This window comes from Ursus maritimus, unplaced genomic scaffold, assembly GCF_017311325.1.
Source record: "Ursus maritimus isolate PB19 unplaced genomic scaffold, ASM1731132v1 scaffold_31, whole genome shotgun sequence".
NCBI classification, from domain to species: Eukaryota; Metazoa; Chordata; class Mammalia; order Carnivora; family Ursidae; genus Ursus; species Ursus maritimus.
The window spans coordinates 10409121-10427027 of NW_024425675.1; the positions used below are offsets into that span (position 1 = coordinate 10409121).

A 17907-nucleotide genomic window follows, 5' to 3' on the forward strand; every position below is an offset into this window, starting at 1 on the left:
TATAGTGATTCAGTAATCCCATACATCACCCTGTGCTCATCACAAGTGCCGTCCTTAATCCCCATCACCTATTTCACCCATCCCCTCACCCACCTCCCCTCTGGTAACCCAACAGATTGTTCTCTGTAGTTAAGAGTCTGTTTCTTGGTTTGTCTCTCTCTTTTTATTTTCCTTTGCTTGTTTTTTTTTTTTTCTTACATTCCACATATGAGTGAAATCATATGTCATTTGTCTTTCTCTGACTTGTTTCACTTAGCATGATATTCTCTAACTCCATCCGTGTCATTGCAAATGCATGATTTCATTCTTTTTTATGGCTGAATAATATTCCTTTGTGTATATGTATACCACATCTTCTTTATCCATTCATCTATCAGTGAGTACTTGGGCTGTTTTAAAATTGAGTAGTGGAAATAATGCTGCAGTAAATAGAGGGGCACATGTATCCCTTTGAATTCATGTTCTTGTATTTTTGGGTAAATACCCAGTAGTGCAATTACTGGATCATGGGTAGTTCTGTTTTTAACTTTTTGAGGAACCTCCATACTGTTTTCCTGTAGAGTGGCTGCACCAGTTTGCATTCCCACCAACAGAGCAGGAGGGTTCCCCTTTCTCCACAGCCTCACCAACACCTGCTGTTTTCTTGTGTTGTTGTTGTTAGCCATGTGTGCCACATGTGTGAGATGATAGCTCATTGTAGTTTTAATTTGTGTTTTTCTGATGATGAGTGATGTTGAGCACCTTGTCATGTATCTGTTGGCCATCTGCAGTACACTCTGTTCTTAAAATTCAGTGTCTATAAAAATCATGCAGGAAGCAGGTTGGAATGCAGATTTCCAGGCCCCACCCCAGAGGTTCCAGTTCAGTAGGTCAGGATCCCAGGAACATGCATTTTGCTGAGCATCAACTAGTCTGGGGAATCACACTTGGAGAAACACTCTTGTGATATAAATAAACATTTGTGGCTAAATTCAGGAGGTCCTTATTTTAGTTACTGTGTTACAGAGGTATATGTTCTAGTTTTAATACATTTTTTCATGCATTATTTTACAAAACTCTACATTATTTTCACATAAAAATCTTCAGTGTTTTAATTATGACAGTGGTCACTAGTAATAATCACTTTGTATATTGATACGTCAGCTGTAGTGGTTACATGAAGATTAACCCTTGGATATTCATGATTTTCTGGAAACTTACTCATTTAACATTTAGTTTCAGCCATCTCATTGATATTCAGTATTAACAAAGTATGATACATAGATTAATACAAACTCCACTTAGAAATGATGCACCCGGGGCGCCTGGGTGGCACAGCAGTTAAGCATCTGCCTTCGGCTCAGGGCGTGATCCCGGTGTTGTGGGATCGAGCCCCACATCAGGCTCTTCTGCTGTGAGCCTGCTTCTTCCTCTCCCACTCCCCCTGCTTGTGTTCCCTCTCTCGCTGGCTGTCTCTATCTCTGTCGAATAAATAAATAAAATCTTTAAAAAAAAAAAAAAGAAAGAAATGATTCACGCGTTCATGAGTGCTTTTGAACCATGGTCTTCCCTGTCTTCGTGAGGCTAGTTCTTTTCCCAGAAATGCCCTTTCTACTTCCCTCTGTCCCTAGAAGTTGCCAAGCAGCAAACTCCATGTTGTGATTGACCCATACAGTTTTAAAAAATTAAAAGTAGTCACTGACGTTTATAAAACTCCAGATTTCAGGAATGCTTGGGTGGCTCAGTCAGTTAAGCATCTGCCTTTGGCTCAGGTCATGATCCCGGGTGTGATCGAGTTCTGCATCAGGCTCCTTGCTCAGTGGGGGGCCTGCTTCTCCCTCTGCCTGCTGCACACTCTCTCACACACACACAAACAAAAGTAAATAAATCTTTAAAATGAATAAATAAATAAAACTCCAGATTTCAGGCTTCTCTTCATAAGCCAGAAACTCTAGTCCAGAGGGCTTTGGGATGCCACATGACACCCACAAGCCAAAGAAGTCACCCTTTTACACTTGGGGCACAGGCTCCCCCTGCAAGCTAGACCCAGCCTCTTCCAGGACATTAGGGTCTCCCAGCCTCCAGCCCTGGGCACGTGTTCTAGGAAATGGAATCTAACAACTAAATGCTGTAATATCCTTTGCTAGTGTTTTCTATCTTATGTTTGTTTCCTTGTTGATTATGCACTGTGGGAAGAAGAGAAGGTTTTTACATCAGTCTCAGTGACACCGTAGTCAGCACTAGGTAAATGGTCGGTAAGCACTTGGTTGACACATACAATATGCTGTGGTTCCCATTTTATTTCCTGTAGGTGTGTGTTCTCTCTCCAGCAAGACCATGAGTTCCCTAGATGGCTAGCATGGTCATGAACACTTACTGATCTGCTCTTTTAATATTTTATTTAGAATTTTTACCTGGATAACAAAGGGAAAAAAGAAGGAAAGGAAACAAATGAGAAAATGAATGCTAAGAACAAGGAATCCTTACTTGAGGTAAGTTTAATTTTGCAGAGTGGAAGAAAAGACAAGGATATTAACTGTATCTATTTTTAAATTATTTGCTTCTTGAAACAATGGGAGATTCTGAGACACACTGAAATTTTAACATGGGGTTTTAAAATCAAATTATTACAAATTATAGCTATTTAGATAATTAAACTGGTTCTTTGAGTCAGTTGTTTAAAAGTATGGCTTTAGACTATATTTTACTTTCATGAAGTTCGATTAGTAATTCTTGACTAGAGCACTTATGAATCCACATAAAACTCATCTCTTAACATTCCATGTTTTTCATTACTTAATTGCTCCACAGAAGTCAGATGTAAGGATTTCCAAACCTTCTTTACACTGAATTCTAAGATGCTCTTCCAGTAGCCAGGTGTGGTAGGAAGTATGAGCTTTGGAGCTGGGAGACCTGACTCAAGGTCTGGGTCTGCCACTGAGGTTCATGTGCTATTGGGCAAGCCCAAGAACCTCAGTCTCCTGGATCATCTTGAATTATTACAACTATCCAGGGAGGTAGTGAAAACACCATGTCTCGATCACTGTGAAAATGTTTGTGATTATCACTCTAGGGGCACGTTCCAGAAGATCATTTGATGGTTGGTTTTTTTTGAAACTCCTAGTGAGTTTTCACATACTAACTATGCTAAAACTCAGGACTCTGTTCCCAGCACATAATGCAGAGAAGTGCAGAGATCACAGGTCACATATGGGCATGCTGGAGGCCTAGACAGGTTTTCTTCGCCTTCAACAGTGTGTTGACCTTTTCTTGAGTTAGTAGATTTGAGGCTTCTTCTGAAAACTCAGAAGACCTGGTGACACCTGGGCCACATTCACAGCTGGAACCAGCTCGCTGACGTTGACGAGCACCCTCTCTCATTCACCAAGGTCTGGCCGGGGTCTCACACAGGTTTCTCTCCCCACCACATTCTCCCAGCCCTGTACCAGATGGAGTAGGCACCAGAACCTTCTGCCACTCCTGAGGTCCTGAAAACATGTGACAGATGCTGCTTTCTGGGGCCAAGAGCACGGTGGGTATTTCCTGCGGAGGCCCAACAGTGGAGTGGGGATGTTCTCTGCATTTACCAGACTCCAGGTTGAGTTGAGGAAGAGAAAGCCCCAGGTGTCCCTAGCAGCAAGGAGATTCAGGTTCTGAGTGTACCTAGCAGTGATGGGGACTGACAGACACGGAAAGGGAGGGTGAAGTGTCCTGACACCGCCATTTATTTTTAATCAGTGCTTGTCCATCAGCTGTCTGTAAATCAGGGACTGCTTGTGCCTTGATTTATACAATTGCCTGAACAGCTCTTGATATAGAACTTCAGCAGTGTATGAAAACCTGGATGTGGAAGAAAATACAAAGCACGTTACACTGTGAAAAATCAGCATTATCCTGCTCTCTAATTTGGACCAAAAATCTGATTGAAGAGATTATTGACAAGGCAACTAACACTAGATAAATTGGGCGGAAATGTGAACAAAAACGTATCCCAGCTCCACTACATATAAATTTACTTGCAGAGTACAAAATTAAAAGTTATTCTACATTTATGAGATGGAAGGAAAGGAGGTTGAAAGTTATAAAAAAGAAAGCCCAAAATAAATTTGAGTATTTGAACTGGGAGATAGAATGATATTTAATTTTACTGCATTGTTTTTTAAAAGGAATTTACTAAGAGTGGTATAATTGTATGTAAGCTTTGACATTTGAAAATCTACACCTGGAAAATTTATTTTGTCCCTCTCCTTTTCTGATACCTAATAGTATTAATAATTGCTTTCTTTACTCTTCAGTAAGAAAACCATTACAAGAATAAATTAAGTTACACATCTTTAGGTATAGGATTATATATTCTAATTTTTCTATTTCCCAGCAGTAAAATAATAATTTTTTTATTTATAGGAAAAGGAATAATTTTTCTATCTATCAGATTAAATAACAGAAATAGCTTTTATGGAATGCTTACTTTTATAGCAAACCAAGAAGATTGTACCCAAAACTTTTCTTATGAAGCTGGGCTATTATGACTCAGTTTTTACAAGTAAAGGAACTGAGATTTAGTGACTTGCAAACATTCACAAAGCTAAGTGGTGAAGAAGCCTTGAAGTCTAGCTCAAGAGCTGAGATTCAACCGCCACGGTACTCCTCCTCTCTTTCGACAAATAGCATGTAATGTCAGTGTATGCACTCAGCATTATAAACAAATGACTTGTAAAGTCATCCAGGGCACCACCAAATGGCATATGCACAAAAGTAAAGCCTAGTTTGCCGGAGCTTGTTTAAATGTGAACAAAAATGTGGTTTTTGTTTCTTTCATGGGTTCTCTATGATTGGAATTTCAATTTCAGGAAAGTTTCTGTGGAACATCCATCATTGTCCCAGAACTTGAAGGAGCTCTTTATTTGAAAGAAGATGGAAAGAAATCCTGGAAACGGCGCTATTTTCTTTTACGGGCTTCTGGAATTTATTATGTACCCAAAGGAAAAACTAAGGTCAGAAGGAAAAATAAAACTCTATCAAAAAATCATTTTATGAAAATGAAACTAAGAAATCCTCAGGTGGCAATTCAAATGCACTCTTCTGCTCTGAAATTTGTGTTATTACAATGTTTATACAAATACATACCCTATTCAGACAGAATTGCAGAAGTCTTTTTGAATTTTTCCATACCTTTTTCCTGAAGGTGAAGAATTTTATCTGTTTTAAAGTCAGGTTTCAAAAATTATGGCAGAAGCACTTTTCTAGAGATTAATTTGTTACTTTACATATCTATTTCTGAAGGTTTTTTTCCCCTGTATTTACTCTCTTGTTCTGTAATCATTATAGTAAACTTCTTTTATCTGGAATCATAGAGGTGTTAGTGTTGAGAGAACTACATTAAGATTGTAGCCCTTATACTCTGAACATTTAAATTGTTCTCTGAGGTGTGCTAGATGCATTTCCTGCCTATTTTAGAAGAGTATCTTAGGTATCATTAAACTACTTGGCAAGTTAGGATTATTGCCTCAGATCTACAAGCATATCATAAATTCTTCGTCCTTGAAATGAATTTTGACTCTCATTCTGACCATTAGCTTTTTCTAAGTCCTTTTTTTAGAGGCTTGGGGCATTTTTGCTTACCTTTAAAAAGCTTTCGGATACCTCTCTCATCTATATCTCATCTATATGGGGTACCCTGAAGTATTTTGCCTTCACTGCCAAATCCAGGGCACCACCAAATGGCATATGTACAAATTGCAGGCTTCTTCTACTAAGGCTTGACCTACATTCCCAAGCAGGTGAAGTCCTGGGAAATACCCAGGCCTGCTCCTCTACTTGGAAGACTCTCTTACCTCTGTCAGAATGCGGGAGAGGCATTATGGGTAACGCTCGGTTTTAGGGCAGCTACTGCTCCTACTTAGTGTCAGTCTTAGACAACTGGTACCCTCCCATCTGTGCCATCTTCAGTCCAGTCCCACACTGGGGACATAAGAGTTGACCCATAAATAGTTATCATTTAGAAGTGTTTTGGGGGAAAAAGTCTTTGGCCTTTACGTGTAAATGAGATGTACAAATAAACCTATCACAACACACTTTGTGATAAAATTAGAAGTGTTCACAGTGGCTTTGGACCAGAGTACTTTTTCTCACTGTTACCATTAACCTTGGAATGGAGGAATAAGCCAGGAGTCAAGAAAAAGAATAAGAAGTAGAATTTTTGGAAAAGAAGAGGCAAAACTCTCTTTAGTCACACTTGACATAATTGTCTACCAGACAATATAAGACACTCAACTGAAAAACTATTAGGACCAAATAAATTTGAAAGAAATTGTTTTCTTTTGTACAAACAATATGCAAATTAAGATATAGTGCAAAATATTTTATGCATCATAGGAACAGAAAATACAGAATACTTAACAATAAACTTAACAGGAAATGTTCAAGACCTTTGTGGCATAAAATATAAAATTTAATAAAAGAAGTGAAATAGAACTGAAATAAATAGAAATGTACCATGTTGGTGGATGAAGATATTAATTCTCCCCCAAACTTTCTATATATTAAATCCCAAGAAAAATTTCAATAGGATTGTTTTGACTAGAATTTCACAGACTGACTGACACTAAAATTCATCAGAGGGGCGCCTGGGCGGCTCAGTCGGTTAAGTACCCAACTCTTGAGCTCAGCTCAGGTCTTGATCTCAGGGTTGTGAGTTCAAGCCCCATGTTGAAAAAAAATTATAATTAAATTAAATAAGTAAAATTAATCAGGAAGAGATACTGTTCCCCCCCCCCCAAAAAAGTTGTGAAGAACATTAAGGTAGAACTCCTCCTCCCAGATGCCAAAACATTAGATAAAAACATTGCAAGTAGAGAAAACAGATCAACAGAGAGATCTAGTAATATAAGGTAAATTAAAGTGAGCATTTTATACTAGTGGGGAAAGAATATGGTATTTGTTAAATAGCATTAAAATAATTGTATATCCATTTGGAAAAAACAGCTTCTTACCTCATACCATGTTCCAAATTAAATCATAGATTGATTAAATATATTTAGAAAAAATATAAAATCTTCTTTTATCTATATTTTGTTTTAAATTTTCTGAGACAATATAGGTTAATATTTTCATAATTCAGGGATGAGGAAACCTTCAGTAAGACTAAAAATTCAAAATTATAAAGGAAAAAATTGATAAATTTGATTGTGTAGTGTTTTTTAATTATTTTTTTAGATTTAAACCAATTTAATTAATATATAATGTATTATTAGTTTCAGAAGTAATTTAGTGATTCATCAGTTTCATATAACACCACTCAGTGCTCATTACATCAAGTGCCCTCCTTAATGCCCATCACCTAATTACCCCAACCCCCCACCCAAGTTTTTTTTAATTCTTTACTGCCAAAGATACCAAACAGAAGTTAAAGATTAGCTCTGGAGTTAGAGAGTACATTTCAGCATGTATAACCAAATACGAATATCTATAAAATACAAAGACCTCAACAAATCAGTAAGAAAAATAAACATGCTCATAGAAAAACAACAAAGCTTATTAAGTGAGAATTTACAGAAAAAGAAATATCAGTTGCTTGTGAACAATTAAAAAGTTGCTCTGTCTTACCAGTAGTAAATCAGAGAAAGGTGAAATGAAAGGTGAAATATTTCTTCCTATGAGATTGATAAAATGAACAATGTTGATAATATCCAGATTTCAGCAGGAGTGAGTAAGAAAAACGGGCCCTGTCATGCTCAGAAGGTTAGGATGTAAACTGGTATGGCCAAATTGGGGGACAATTTAACAAGATCTATTCAAATATAAAGGGGAATGCCCTTTCATTTCAAATGGCAGTTCCACATTTAGCAGTCTACCCCACAAAAATATTTGCTCATATGCACAATATTTTTTGCAAGAGCAAAATATTGCAATAACTTCTAGTCATCTGTGGTAGGGAATGGTTAAATGAATCATTACGCCCATGGAGTGGAGCGCTCTGTGCAGCCATTCCGTGGCTGTCATGTATCCATCCATATGTCTGGACATAGAAAGACCCCAAGATACTATGTTAAGAAAAGAAGAAGTTCATGGAACAGTGTTCACAGTAAAATCTCATTCATATTTTAAAAATTGTATACATGTATGTATGTGGGTATGTCTACACATACATATGTATATAAATGTTCACCCAGAAACATTTGGAATACTTCCAAACTATTAACAATGGTACTTCCAGGGAAAAGAGCGGAATTAGAAAAAGGAGCGTGGAAGAAGATTTTCATTTTATTATATATATGTATAATACATTGTTTTTAAAGTTACAATGAATAGGTTTTATTTTTGCAGTTTAAAAGAAATGACTTTGAAAATCCGGAAGAAAGTATCTTACAAGAAAAAAACCGTACAACCATCTTTAAAGGAGGAGTTGTGCACCAAGGTGTAGTGATTCTGCCCTCTACTCTTTATTCACTAACCTGGTAAAGAATTATAGAATGTGAAGGTTGAAAAAAAAAAAAAGAGTAATAGGGCGAATTTGTAATTGAAGTGTAACCAGATATGTAGATTAGAGGTTGCAGGGCTCACAACGCGCAAAATACATGGAGGAGAGGTTTCTGTCTCCATGGCAACACTGCCAGCACTGAAGAGAAAGCATGAAAGGAATCTTTTTTTTCTCAGGGAGAAGTGCATGAAGTGTGTGCTAATTTACTGAGCATCAGATGTACCTCTGATTGTTCATCCTGAGGAGGACTTTCTTTTTTTTAATGCTCCATCATGAAATCCACCACTGAGTTGGAATGGCAAAAGCCAAAATGAAGTTTCTGCCTAGGTGGTCAGTCCCTGCAGCAGGAAGGGCGTCTCAAGGTCAGCCAGTCAGCTCTGGCCCTGGGAGTCCATGTACAAGGCCAGAACAGCACTATGATATTCCACTCCATGTCTGGGTCTGCGGCACACCGTTTTGTCTTGAGTGTGCTCTTTTACCTCTAAAAATGCCAGCGTGACATGATAGATGCTTAAAGAAGTTACCTGAAATTCAGTATTTTTTGGCTAACATGTAATCCTTCGTTGTGCCATCAAGGACAACCTTGAAAAATTATTAGCTGTCAACTCAGTTAAGGTTATTTTTTTCCTTCTCTTTCAGACATCTCGAGATCTGGCATGTTTTATACAGTTTGAAAATGTCAACATCTACTATGGGATTCAGTGTAAAATGAAATATAAAGCACCCACTGACTACTGCTTTGTTTTAAAGGTATGTCATAAGAAGTCCTTGATTTAGATTTGTGAGCAATTCGAGTTAATATTTCCTATTAAGGGAAAAAAATGTTAAATGTCATATAATAAATCACAAGTGTACCATAATAATTTTTTCATTTTAAGCCAAAATAGGAAAGGTGGAAGCATTTCTACCCTCAGTTCCTGTTTCTGAATCTAAAACTCTATAATGAATCTGTCCAGGCTTGAAAACTCTCCATTTTGAACAAATCTGATTTACAGTTTTTCAGTTCTTTATTGGACCATAATTCTGCTGTAAGAAGTTTTTAGAAATTAGGAACTTCACAAGATTTCCTAGAAAAATAGAGAAAATACAAAAAATAGGGGAAAAAACATCTTTGTCTAAAAATAGAATTACTGGGTCTTGAAACTTTTTAAGGTGTATATTATCAAAAGGCAATTATCAGGTGTTTGGTGAGGTTTACATTAGCACCATATTTTGGAAGGTTGGCAAAAATAACTGTTTTCTGCCAAATGAACAACTGACTCCTAGAAATGGATTCAGGGAATTTACATAGCTGTTCTGACCATACCGTTGCCTCAAACACCATAAATTCCTTTCCCTTCTCAGCCCCTCAATCACGTCTCACACCAGAGAGTGCTGAGTATCTAATTCATAAGTATGGCGCAAGGCTGTGTGCAGAGTTTCTCCTGACAGTCAGGTTCCTCACGTTCCATCTGGGATGGAAGTCTGTGGAGCAGGTGTTGATAAGACCAGGTTCCTGGTGAGATCCTTTTGTAGGTCAGCCACCCACCCGCCCCCCAAGGAAGAACCCCATCACCATGTTTCTAGAAATGTATGCTGCCAGACTCCACGTGCGTGCCCATGTACTCCATAGCAAAGCTGACACTCTCCTAAGGAAGTGGTTCGAAGTCTATACTGTAGGTTTACATCATTTTCGTAAGTGGAGGACAGCACTTAACATTTAATGTGTATGTATTGCACGGTGCACTGGGTGTTATACGCAAATAATGAATCGTGGAACATTGCATCAAAAACTGGGGATGTACTGTATGGTGACTAACAAAATAAAAATTATAAAAAAAAATTTAATGTGTATAGCAAACTTATTCTTTGTCCAGGACCACATCATTAGAGATGACTGTGTACCCACTCTGTCATTTCAGAGGTGTCCACACTAATGTGGCATTGTCATGTATCTGTTACTACAGGAGTTGGGTGTCCCCTAGACCAAAACAGTCCCAAAACCCTGATTGACTGCAGACAGCCTGGGCATTCATCCATTCATTCATTTACTCCATATTGATTGAATGCCCCCTCCCTGCTAGGTGCTAGGAATACAGAAGTAAACCAAACTTAAAATAATCCCTGTTTTCATGGAGTTTATATTCAGTGTGAGGGAAATGGCAATAAACAAACAAAAAAAATGTGATATCAGGTAATGCTAGGGTTCTGGATAAATATGAAGCAGGGTAGGGGACAGAGTGTGCCAGGACCAGGGCTTCTTTAAATGGGTTGGTCAGGGAAACAGTCTCTGAGGGAATGACATGTAACAAAAGATGTGAGTAAAGTGAGGAAGGAAGAAATACCCAGGGAAGAGCATTCCAGAAACAAGAACAGCAAGTGCAAAGGCCCTGAGGTAGGGGCCCATTTGGGTCAGAAGGAAGAGAGATGAGGAGAATGTCCTGCCTACTTCAGGTTCCCACATCCTCTTTTCTCCTGGCATAGACAGGGCAGTGAGAATAATGACAAACACTTACTTAGCATCTATAATGCAATGTTTTAAGCACTTTACATACATTAACACATTTAATCCTCTTACCAACCTTTTGAGGTAAGAGCCACAATTCTCCCCAAAATATAGATGTGGAAACTGAGCACAGAGACTCCCCAACCAGCAAGTGGCTGAACCAGGATAAGAAACCAGCCAGTAGGTGCACCTGGGTTAAGCATCTGACTCTCGATTTCAGCTCAGGTCTTGATCTTAGGGTCATGAATTTAAGCCTACATTGGGCTCCATGCTGGCTGTGGAGCCTACTTAAAGAAAGCAGCCAGGTGGTGGCTCAGGGGCCCCTCTCAAGACTGCTATTTGCTAGGATGCAAAATCTCTGCCCTGCGCCACCCCTGCCACCAGCTGGCCTGAACTGTGTCTTCATTGTGTTCCTCTGACTCCACGGCCCTTGTTTGGAATTCTGAGACCCTGAGAAATTACCAGACCAGAGACCCTCATTTCCAAGTGTGCATTCCAGTGCCCACATCTCTTTAGCAGGGAGAAGATTTTGAAGGAGGTTCTGAAATGCTGGTCAGTAACTGGCTTACTTAGACTCACGGTAGAAATACAAGTTCCAAATCCCTGGACCCACTGACTCAAAACACTTAAGGATGGGGCCCAGGAATCTTTGCTTTCCCTAAGCACAGCCAAGTTTTACACTCAGAGCATTAGAATGTGTCCTACCTCTAAGCATCCACAGTCTGGGCTTAGCTGGTAATAGAATACACTTTAAAGTGGACAATTGGAATGACAGTTGTCAGGAGGGAACAGAGGTTCCAACCCCAGGGCTGGGGCCCAGAGGCTAAAGCAAGGATGTCTGGGGAGAGAAAGACAAGATCCCAGACCCAGAGGTTCCCAGGATGAGGTTTAGACACAGCGAGCGGGACAGGAACTCAGTTTCTTATGCCAACTCACAAGTTTGGAAGTAGGTCCTGGAATCATGGTTTGAATGATCTGACCTGGGTTGCTGGTTACCCTGGGCTGCACCAAGGTGTCCGTAGGGTTGGTTCCTTTTGGAGGGCTCTGAGGGAAAAATCTGTTCCATGCTTCTCTCCTAGCTTCTGTCAATTTCCAGAAATCCTTGGCATTCCTTGTCTTATAGCTGCATAACGACAATCTCTGCCTCTATATCACATGCCCTCCACTCTCTGCTTGTCTGTGTTTCTTCTCTTCCCACAAGGACACCAGTCATATTGGATTAAGGCCCACCCTAATCAAAGCATGTCCTCATCTTAACTAGATTATGTCTACAAAGATCCTATTTACAATAAGGTCACTTTCACAGGTACCAGCGGTTAGGACTACAACATATCTTTAGAGGGGACACAGTTAAACCCATAATACACACCTACTCTTAAACTAGAAATAGAGAAATCATCCCGGAAGTCCCTTCTGTTCCCTTTCTTGTCCAGTCCATCATCAAGCTCTGATTTTCCATCAGAGACATCTCTCATCCAGCCCTCTCTGTCTGTCCTTCCTCCTCACTCCAGGCCCATCTTCAACATAACTGCCGGTTGCTGCCTATATCCCTCTGCTTTTCTGAAATGTCTGATGCCTACAGGACAATGTCCAGATGCTAGCTTGACACCATGCCCTGGACTCTGACTCCAGCTCATTTTCTGCCTCTCCTTTTCATGGCTCCCAGACCTTAACCACACAGAATTTCTAGATGTGCCTCAGATGGGATTGAGTGATAGAATACACTTCTTCCAAAGAGCCTTTCTCATTCTGTTTTCAAACTTTTACTATGAATTTCACCACGTCATAGGGTAATCATATATTTGTTGACATATGTCTCCTCCAGCAACATCCCCAGCCACCACTTCCTAATTATGGTGTGAGCCTCTTACTCATCCTTAATTAATGAGGGGTATATTTCTTAGCACCCCAAGGTATTTGGTGAATTTGCAGGTCCTTAGTTCAGCCACTCCTTCGGCCTTTGGCTTAATCTTTCTCGACCCAGTTTTCTCATTTGTAACACATAGTTACCCCAGTTTAGAGGATCTGTAAGATCCTTTTTAACAGCAGTGTTCTGCAGTTGCCCTGCCCCTTGTGCACTGCGCTGCATGAAAGAGCTTCTCTCTTTCAGGAACAATCCAACCAATTGCACAAGAGTCTGGCCAGTGGTACTGAACCAGCAGTTTTTTTTTCTTAAACCCCTTTGCAAATAATTTTTCAGTAAAAGGCTCAGTTAGGGAGGAAACCCGTTGGCAAGGCCGTAAGCCATGACTGGAAAACAAGCACAGTGACTTGGTGTGTGACGTCCCGGGAGCCAGAAAGGAGCCTTGTGCCCACTAGATAACTCATCTTAAAACCATCAAATCTGAGTATTGCATGCAACCTCGGAGGTCATCGGATGCTGACTCTCCCGTGTACATTTGTAGTATGCGTGTAGCGTAAGCAAGTCAGTGAGAATGAACCAAGTTCTGTATGTTTATGTCATCGTCATAGGAGGAGCCATTGTTAGAACTCAAGTTCAAGAGTTCTTGCCTCTGTTTTATCCTCAAGCCCCATTATATTCAATGGAATAACCACATTTTACTCTATTTGGATAAATAACATACTTAAGAAATCATTTATTGTGCTGTTTAAGTGGGTACCTCTACACTTCATTGCAAGCACAATGTGACGTGTAGTCTGCTGTTAGAAACCTGGCTCTCATGAGGCATGAACCAAAACACAAACGAAAAATATTTTAATATACCAAGCCCAAGGTAACAATGTTAACTTTTAAAATTTCTCAGGAAAAAAAATATAACAACTGCTTTCTAAGAAAAATGATAAGCATTAAGTCGCTGAAGGGACCCAAGTTTGCCCCTTTTACATGACCGTCAACGAGAATGCTGTTGCAAGTTAGGGAGCTGTGTTTCTGGTACTGAAAGCCAAGAACTTTGGTTTGGCTTTGCAGGTTTTATTGTTGGAGGGAGTGCTGCAGGCATTTGTGGAATGTTACATTCTATCCAGGAAATAAGTCACTTGTCATCAATATGACCTTCCAGTTAATTAATGTTACAAATCCACTTTTGTTGTTGGGCCACATTATCTGAGTTGATGGAGAGTTTCCATTTTAAAGGCCTCCACAGAGGATGATCATTGGGGTTACATTTATAATAAAGCTAAAATCTAACATTCAGAATTAATGAGGAAGCATTGAACCCCAGTAATGGGGGAAATGTGCAGCAGCCACTCAGAAGTATATGCTGCCATCTGACGGCCAGAATGGAAAACTACGGCAACACTGGGGAGCCCAATGGTGTCACCTTGGGGGGGGGGAACCTAAGAGCATTCTTCAAGTGATACGGATGCAAATTCTCAGAGCCGAAGGACCTTAACAAAGGGAATGGTCCCTTTACGGAGAAAAGTATGAAGGTGGTCTTTCCTCAACTGGGCCAAAAGGCCAAAAGGAAGAATTCTTTACAATTTCTGAATTTTTCTGTGGTATCTTTAAAGTTTGGAATTATTTTGGAATTAATATAAATACAGAAATTCTAGGTAGAAGGACAAGAGACCCCCAAGATTCTAGGGGACGATGGCATAAAAAATATACGGTAACTTCTCGGGGCCTCAGTTTTCTCATTTGTAAAACCAAAACTTACTAACCTCTCATCAAGCTCTTAGAGTCTGTAGGGGTCTTATCCTTTCTGGGCAATGACAGCAGTGCCACTGAGTTGTGGGAAAGATCAGCAGGGTGACTAGTCCAGATGCCTCTTCTCAGATTCAAACTGACGTTCAGAGGCACAATGCCTTTGACTTAGATCAGCTTTGAAAATAGCCATTTCCTTGACCGTCAGTGACGAAGCCAAAAGCAAAAGTGAAGGGGAGAGGTCTGTGTGATACTCTAAGAGAGGAACTGACAGCTGCCCCAGAAGACAGCTTCCCACTCTCTTGGCATTCCATTTTACTACCAGTTTGTCCCCATTCTGTCAGGATTACCAAACTCCTCTGAGAGGTGCAGACAGAAGAGTTGGTCTTACACACACACACATGAACACACAATGGTTATGGTTGTGATTATTTTTCTATATAATAAAACTTATTAAAAATGATCATGACCCAGAGTGCCTGGGTGTCTCAGGCAGTTAAGCCTCCGACCCTTGTTTTCAGCTCAGGTCATGATCTCAGGATCCTGGGATGGAACCCCGCCTGGGGCTCCACACTCAGCCGGGAGTCTGCTGCTCTGCCTTTCTCTCCCTCTCCCTCTGCCCTTCCCCCCACTTATGTGTGCTCTCTCTCAAAGAAATAAATAAATCTTTTTTAAAAAAATGATAACGACCCATGAAAATTCACGTGGCACTTAGAATCTAGATTTTGTTGCCTGCCCCTCACCTTGTAGCCATAAGACTTCTGGCTGAACAAAAATGTTGCTCTTGTTTATTTTCTTCAACAAGTATTTACACCTCTGTACCAGAATACAGATCGTGCGCCAGGCTAGTGCTAAGCCCTGCGGGTCTTCAGCACTGAATGACAAACATGGTCCCCACCCTCACGGAGCACACAGTCTATTGGAGACAGACACACACAACAGAAATTACAAGGGCAATGAGGATTAAAAAAGAGGGGCCCAGGACGATCTGATGACCAGGGACCGGTGTCTCTCTCTCCTCTTCATGCCTGCCGGTATCCCTGCTCTCTCTGACTGTGAGATCCTGGAAGGCCCGGATCCTAGTGCAGCACCTCAAGCCATTGCCACATGAGAATAGACAGAATATTCCTTCTCTGGGCCATCCCTCCAGAGGCCAAAATGGCCAGTTTGGGTAGGAGAAGACAATTAAGAATAGGTAAAACCCTGAATTCCTGGTAACAGAAATACCCCTGGGTCTGACTGGGAGTCACGGAGCATTAATTCTGTGACATAAGAATTACATCAGGTAAGGTCTCTTATCTGACAAATGGAGACACAATTCGGATTTCTAGTGGGAAAGGAGACATGGTGTATGTGAAGGCTTTCAAAGGGTAAAAAAGCAGAAGAGAAAATTATTATTGATCATATAGTAAGAAATGCTTATGATAAATCATGTCACAGGTTTCTTAAATCCTTTCAAAATTTAGTCCATTTAAAAGTACCCCTGTTCCTCATGAGGTCGAGCCCTGCGTTGGGCTCCACTTTTAGCAGGGAGCAGGTAGTGGGGTGTCTGCTTGAGATTCTCTCTCCCCCTCCCTCTGCCCCTCAACTCTTTCTCTCTACCTCTCAAAATTAAATAAATAAAATATTTTTAAAATAATAAAATAAACATAAAAAAATAAAAGTGCTCCTATTCCTAATCCTAAAATTGCTACCAGCAATTTTCCACCATCTCAGGAAATCACATACATTATTAAGTTAAAAAAAAATTGAAAGATGTTAATAAATAAAGAGTTTATAAATGGTCTTTGAAATTACTTTTTTCTAGCATCCCCAAATTCAGAAGGAGTCCCAGTATATCAAATATCTCTGCTGTGACGACGCAAGAACCCTAAACCAATGGGTCATGGGAATAAGGATTGCCAAGGTGAGAGAGCATTTGGACCCACCCTGTCTTGAGCTGCGTGCCAGCGTCCTGACCTGGGTGCAGTCTCTGTGCTACTTGGAAATGGCTTACCCATCCTGATGGGTCGGTGCTTCAGGTGCTGTCTTACTTACTTGCCCACAGGGTTTTTTTAATAGGTGAGAGTGATAGAAACATGACCTCTCCAACGACCTGAGAATCAAGGGTTTACTCTCCCATGAGACTTCTCAGATCTTTATTTACTCGTGGAGAGCTTTGCATATGTAGTATGTAATTAAGAAACACAACACATAACCTGTGGTAGATTTACGTGAAGACCTACGTAATCAGAACTGGGTGGCAAAAGCCCTCCTCTAACATCTAGGTAAAAGTATTAAGTGACTCTGCTTTTCTGGAAAATCACTTAACATGAGAAAACAATCTAGGGATTTTTTATTGAAATATACTTTAAAAACAACTCAGGAAAGAAGTAAAAAGTAGTTATAAAGTACTTTTTTTCCTCAATATGTATATGGCAATTGGGTGCAGAATTTGGGATAAATGGATTTCTTTCTTGGTTCTTTTGTGTTCTCTCCCCAGTACGGAAAGACTCTCTATGATAACTATCAGCGAGCTATGGAGAGGGCCGGGCTCGCCTCCCGGTGGTCAAACCTGGGCACTGTCAACGCGGCTCCGCCAGCCCCATCCTCTACAGGTACGGTGCAAAGAGGAAATCCTCATGCTTGCTCAAAGCTCAGAGTTCATGTGCAGACTTAGCCAACACGTTTTATAAAAATGGAACTTTGTTGGCTCAAGATCTCCACACACACACACCTGTATCTATTTCTTTAGAAGTGATTCTTAGCAAGGCTTCAACCACTTTTCTCATGATATGCTTGTGGATTAGAGAACGATCACCGGTGTAGGGTGAGCTGGTCAAGTACCATGTCTCATCAGAGTATCAAGGCGACATTTGTTCAAAGCTCCGTTAGCACCCAGTAGACAGCCCACACAAAGGACGAGATCATTCCCTGCTGTTTTGCCTCATGGTATCATGGCCAGAGCCTCGTACCCAACCCTGGACATCACCTTCTGTGGTAACATAACAGCTTCTTGTTTGTGTTTTTGAGGAGGACACAACATTGAGAGAGGAAGTGGGTACAGGCATCATTTTACATAGACTATTTCTGGTTCTTACACCATCCCTGCGAAGTATAGATTATTATCCACACTCTACAGCTGAGGAAGTTCTGAAGCTGGGATAAGTGTCTAGTGCCTTCTCTGTGGCTGAGCTGTAATTCAAACACATTGTCTTTATGATAAATAATGGTTGAAAGAAAAGGAACCATTTACATCAGGAAAGTTCTGGTCGTTGTCCTTCAGTGTTAGAGAATGGTCATATCAAAGGCCAGTATATATGTTCTTTGCAGCTCAAAGGGTAAAAGCAGCTTGAAAGTGTAGAAGGTACAATACAGCAG

At 40.2% G+C, this 17907-nt stretch overlaps 1 protein-coding gene across 4 annotated transcripts in view; it reads left to right on the forward strand.

The window, feature by feature from the left end:
- Positions 1-17907, forward strand: part of LOC103680150 (amyloid beta precursor protein binding family B member 1 interacting protein) — a 103185-nt gene that overhangs the window by 74812 nt on the left and 10466 nt on the right. For all 4 annotated transcript variants that reach the window (XM_040645305.1, XM_040645307.1, XM_040645304.1 and 1 more), the window contains 5 exons: positions 2385-2471; positions 4830-4973; positions 9098-9208; positions 16355-16453; positions 17030-17144. In XM_040645305.1, the coding sequence (XP_040501239.1) occupies positions 2385-2471; positions 4830-4973; positions 9098-9208; positions 16355-16453; positions 17030-17144 (556 nt within the window). The remainder of the gene's footprint in view (positions 1-2384; positions 2472-4829; positions 4974-9097; positions 9209-16354; positions 16454-17029; positions 17145-17907) is intronic.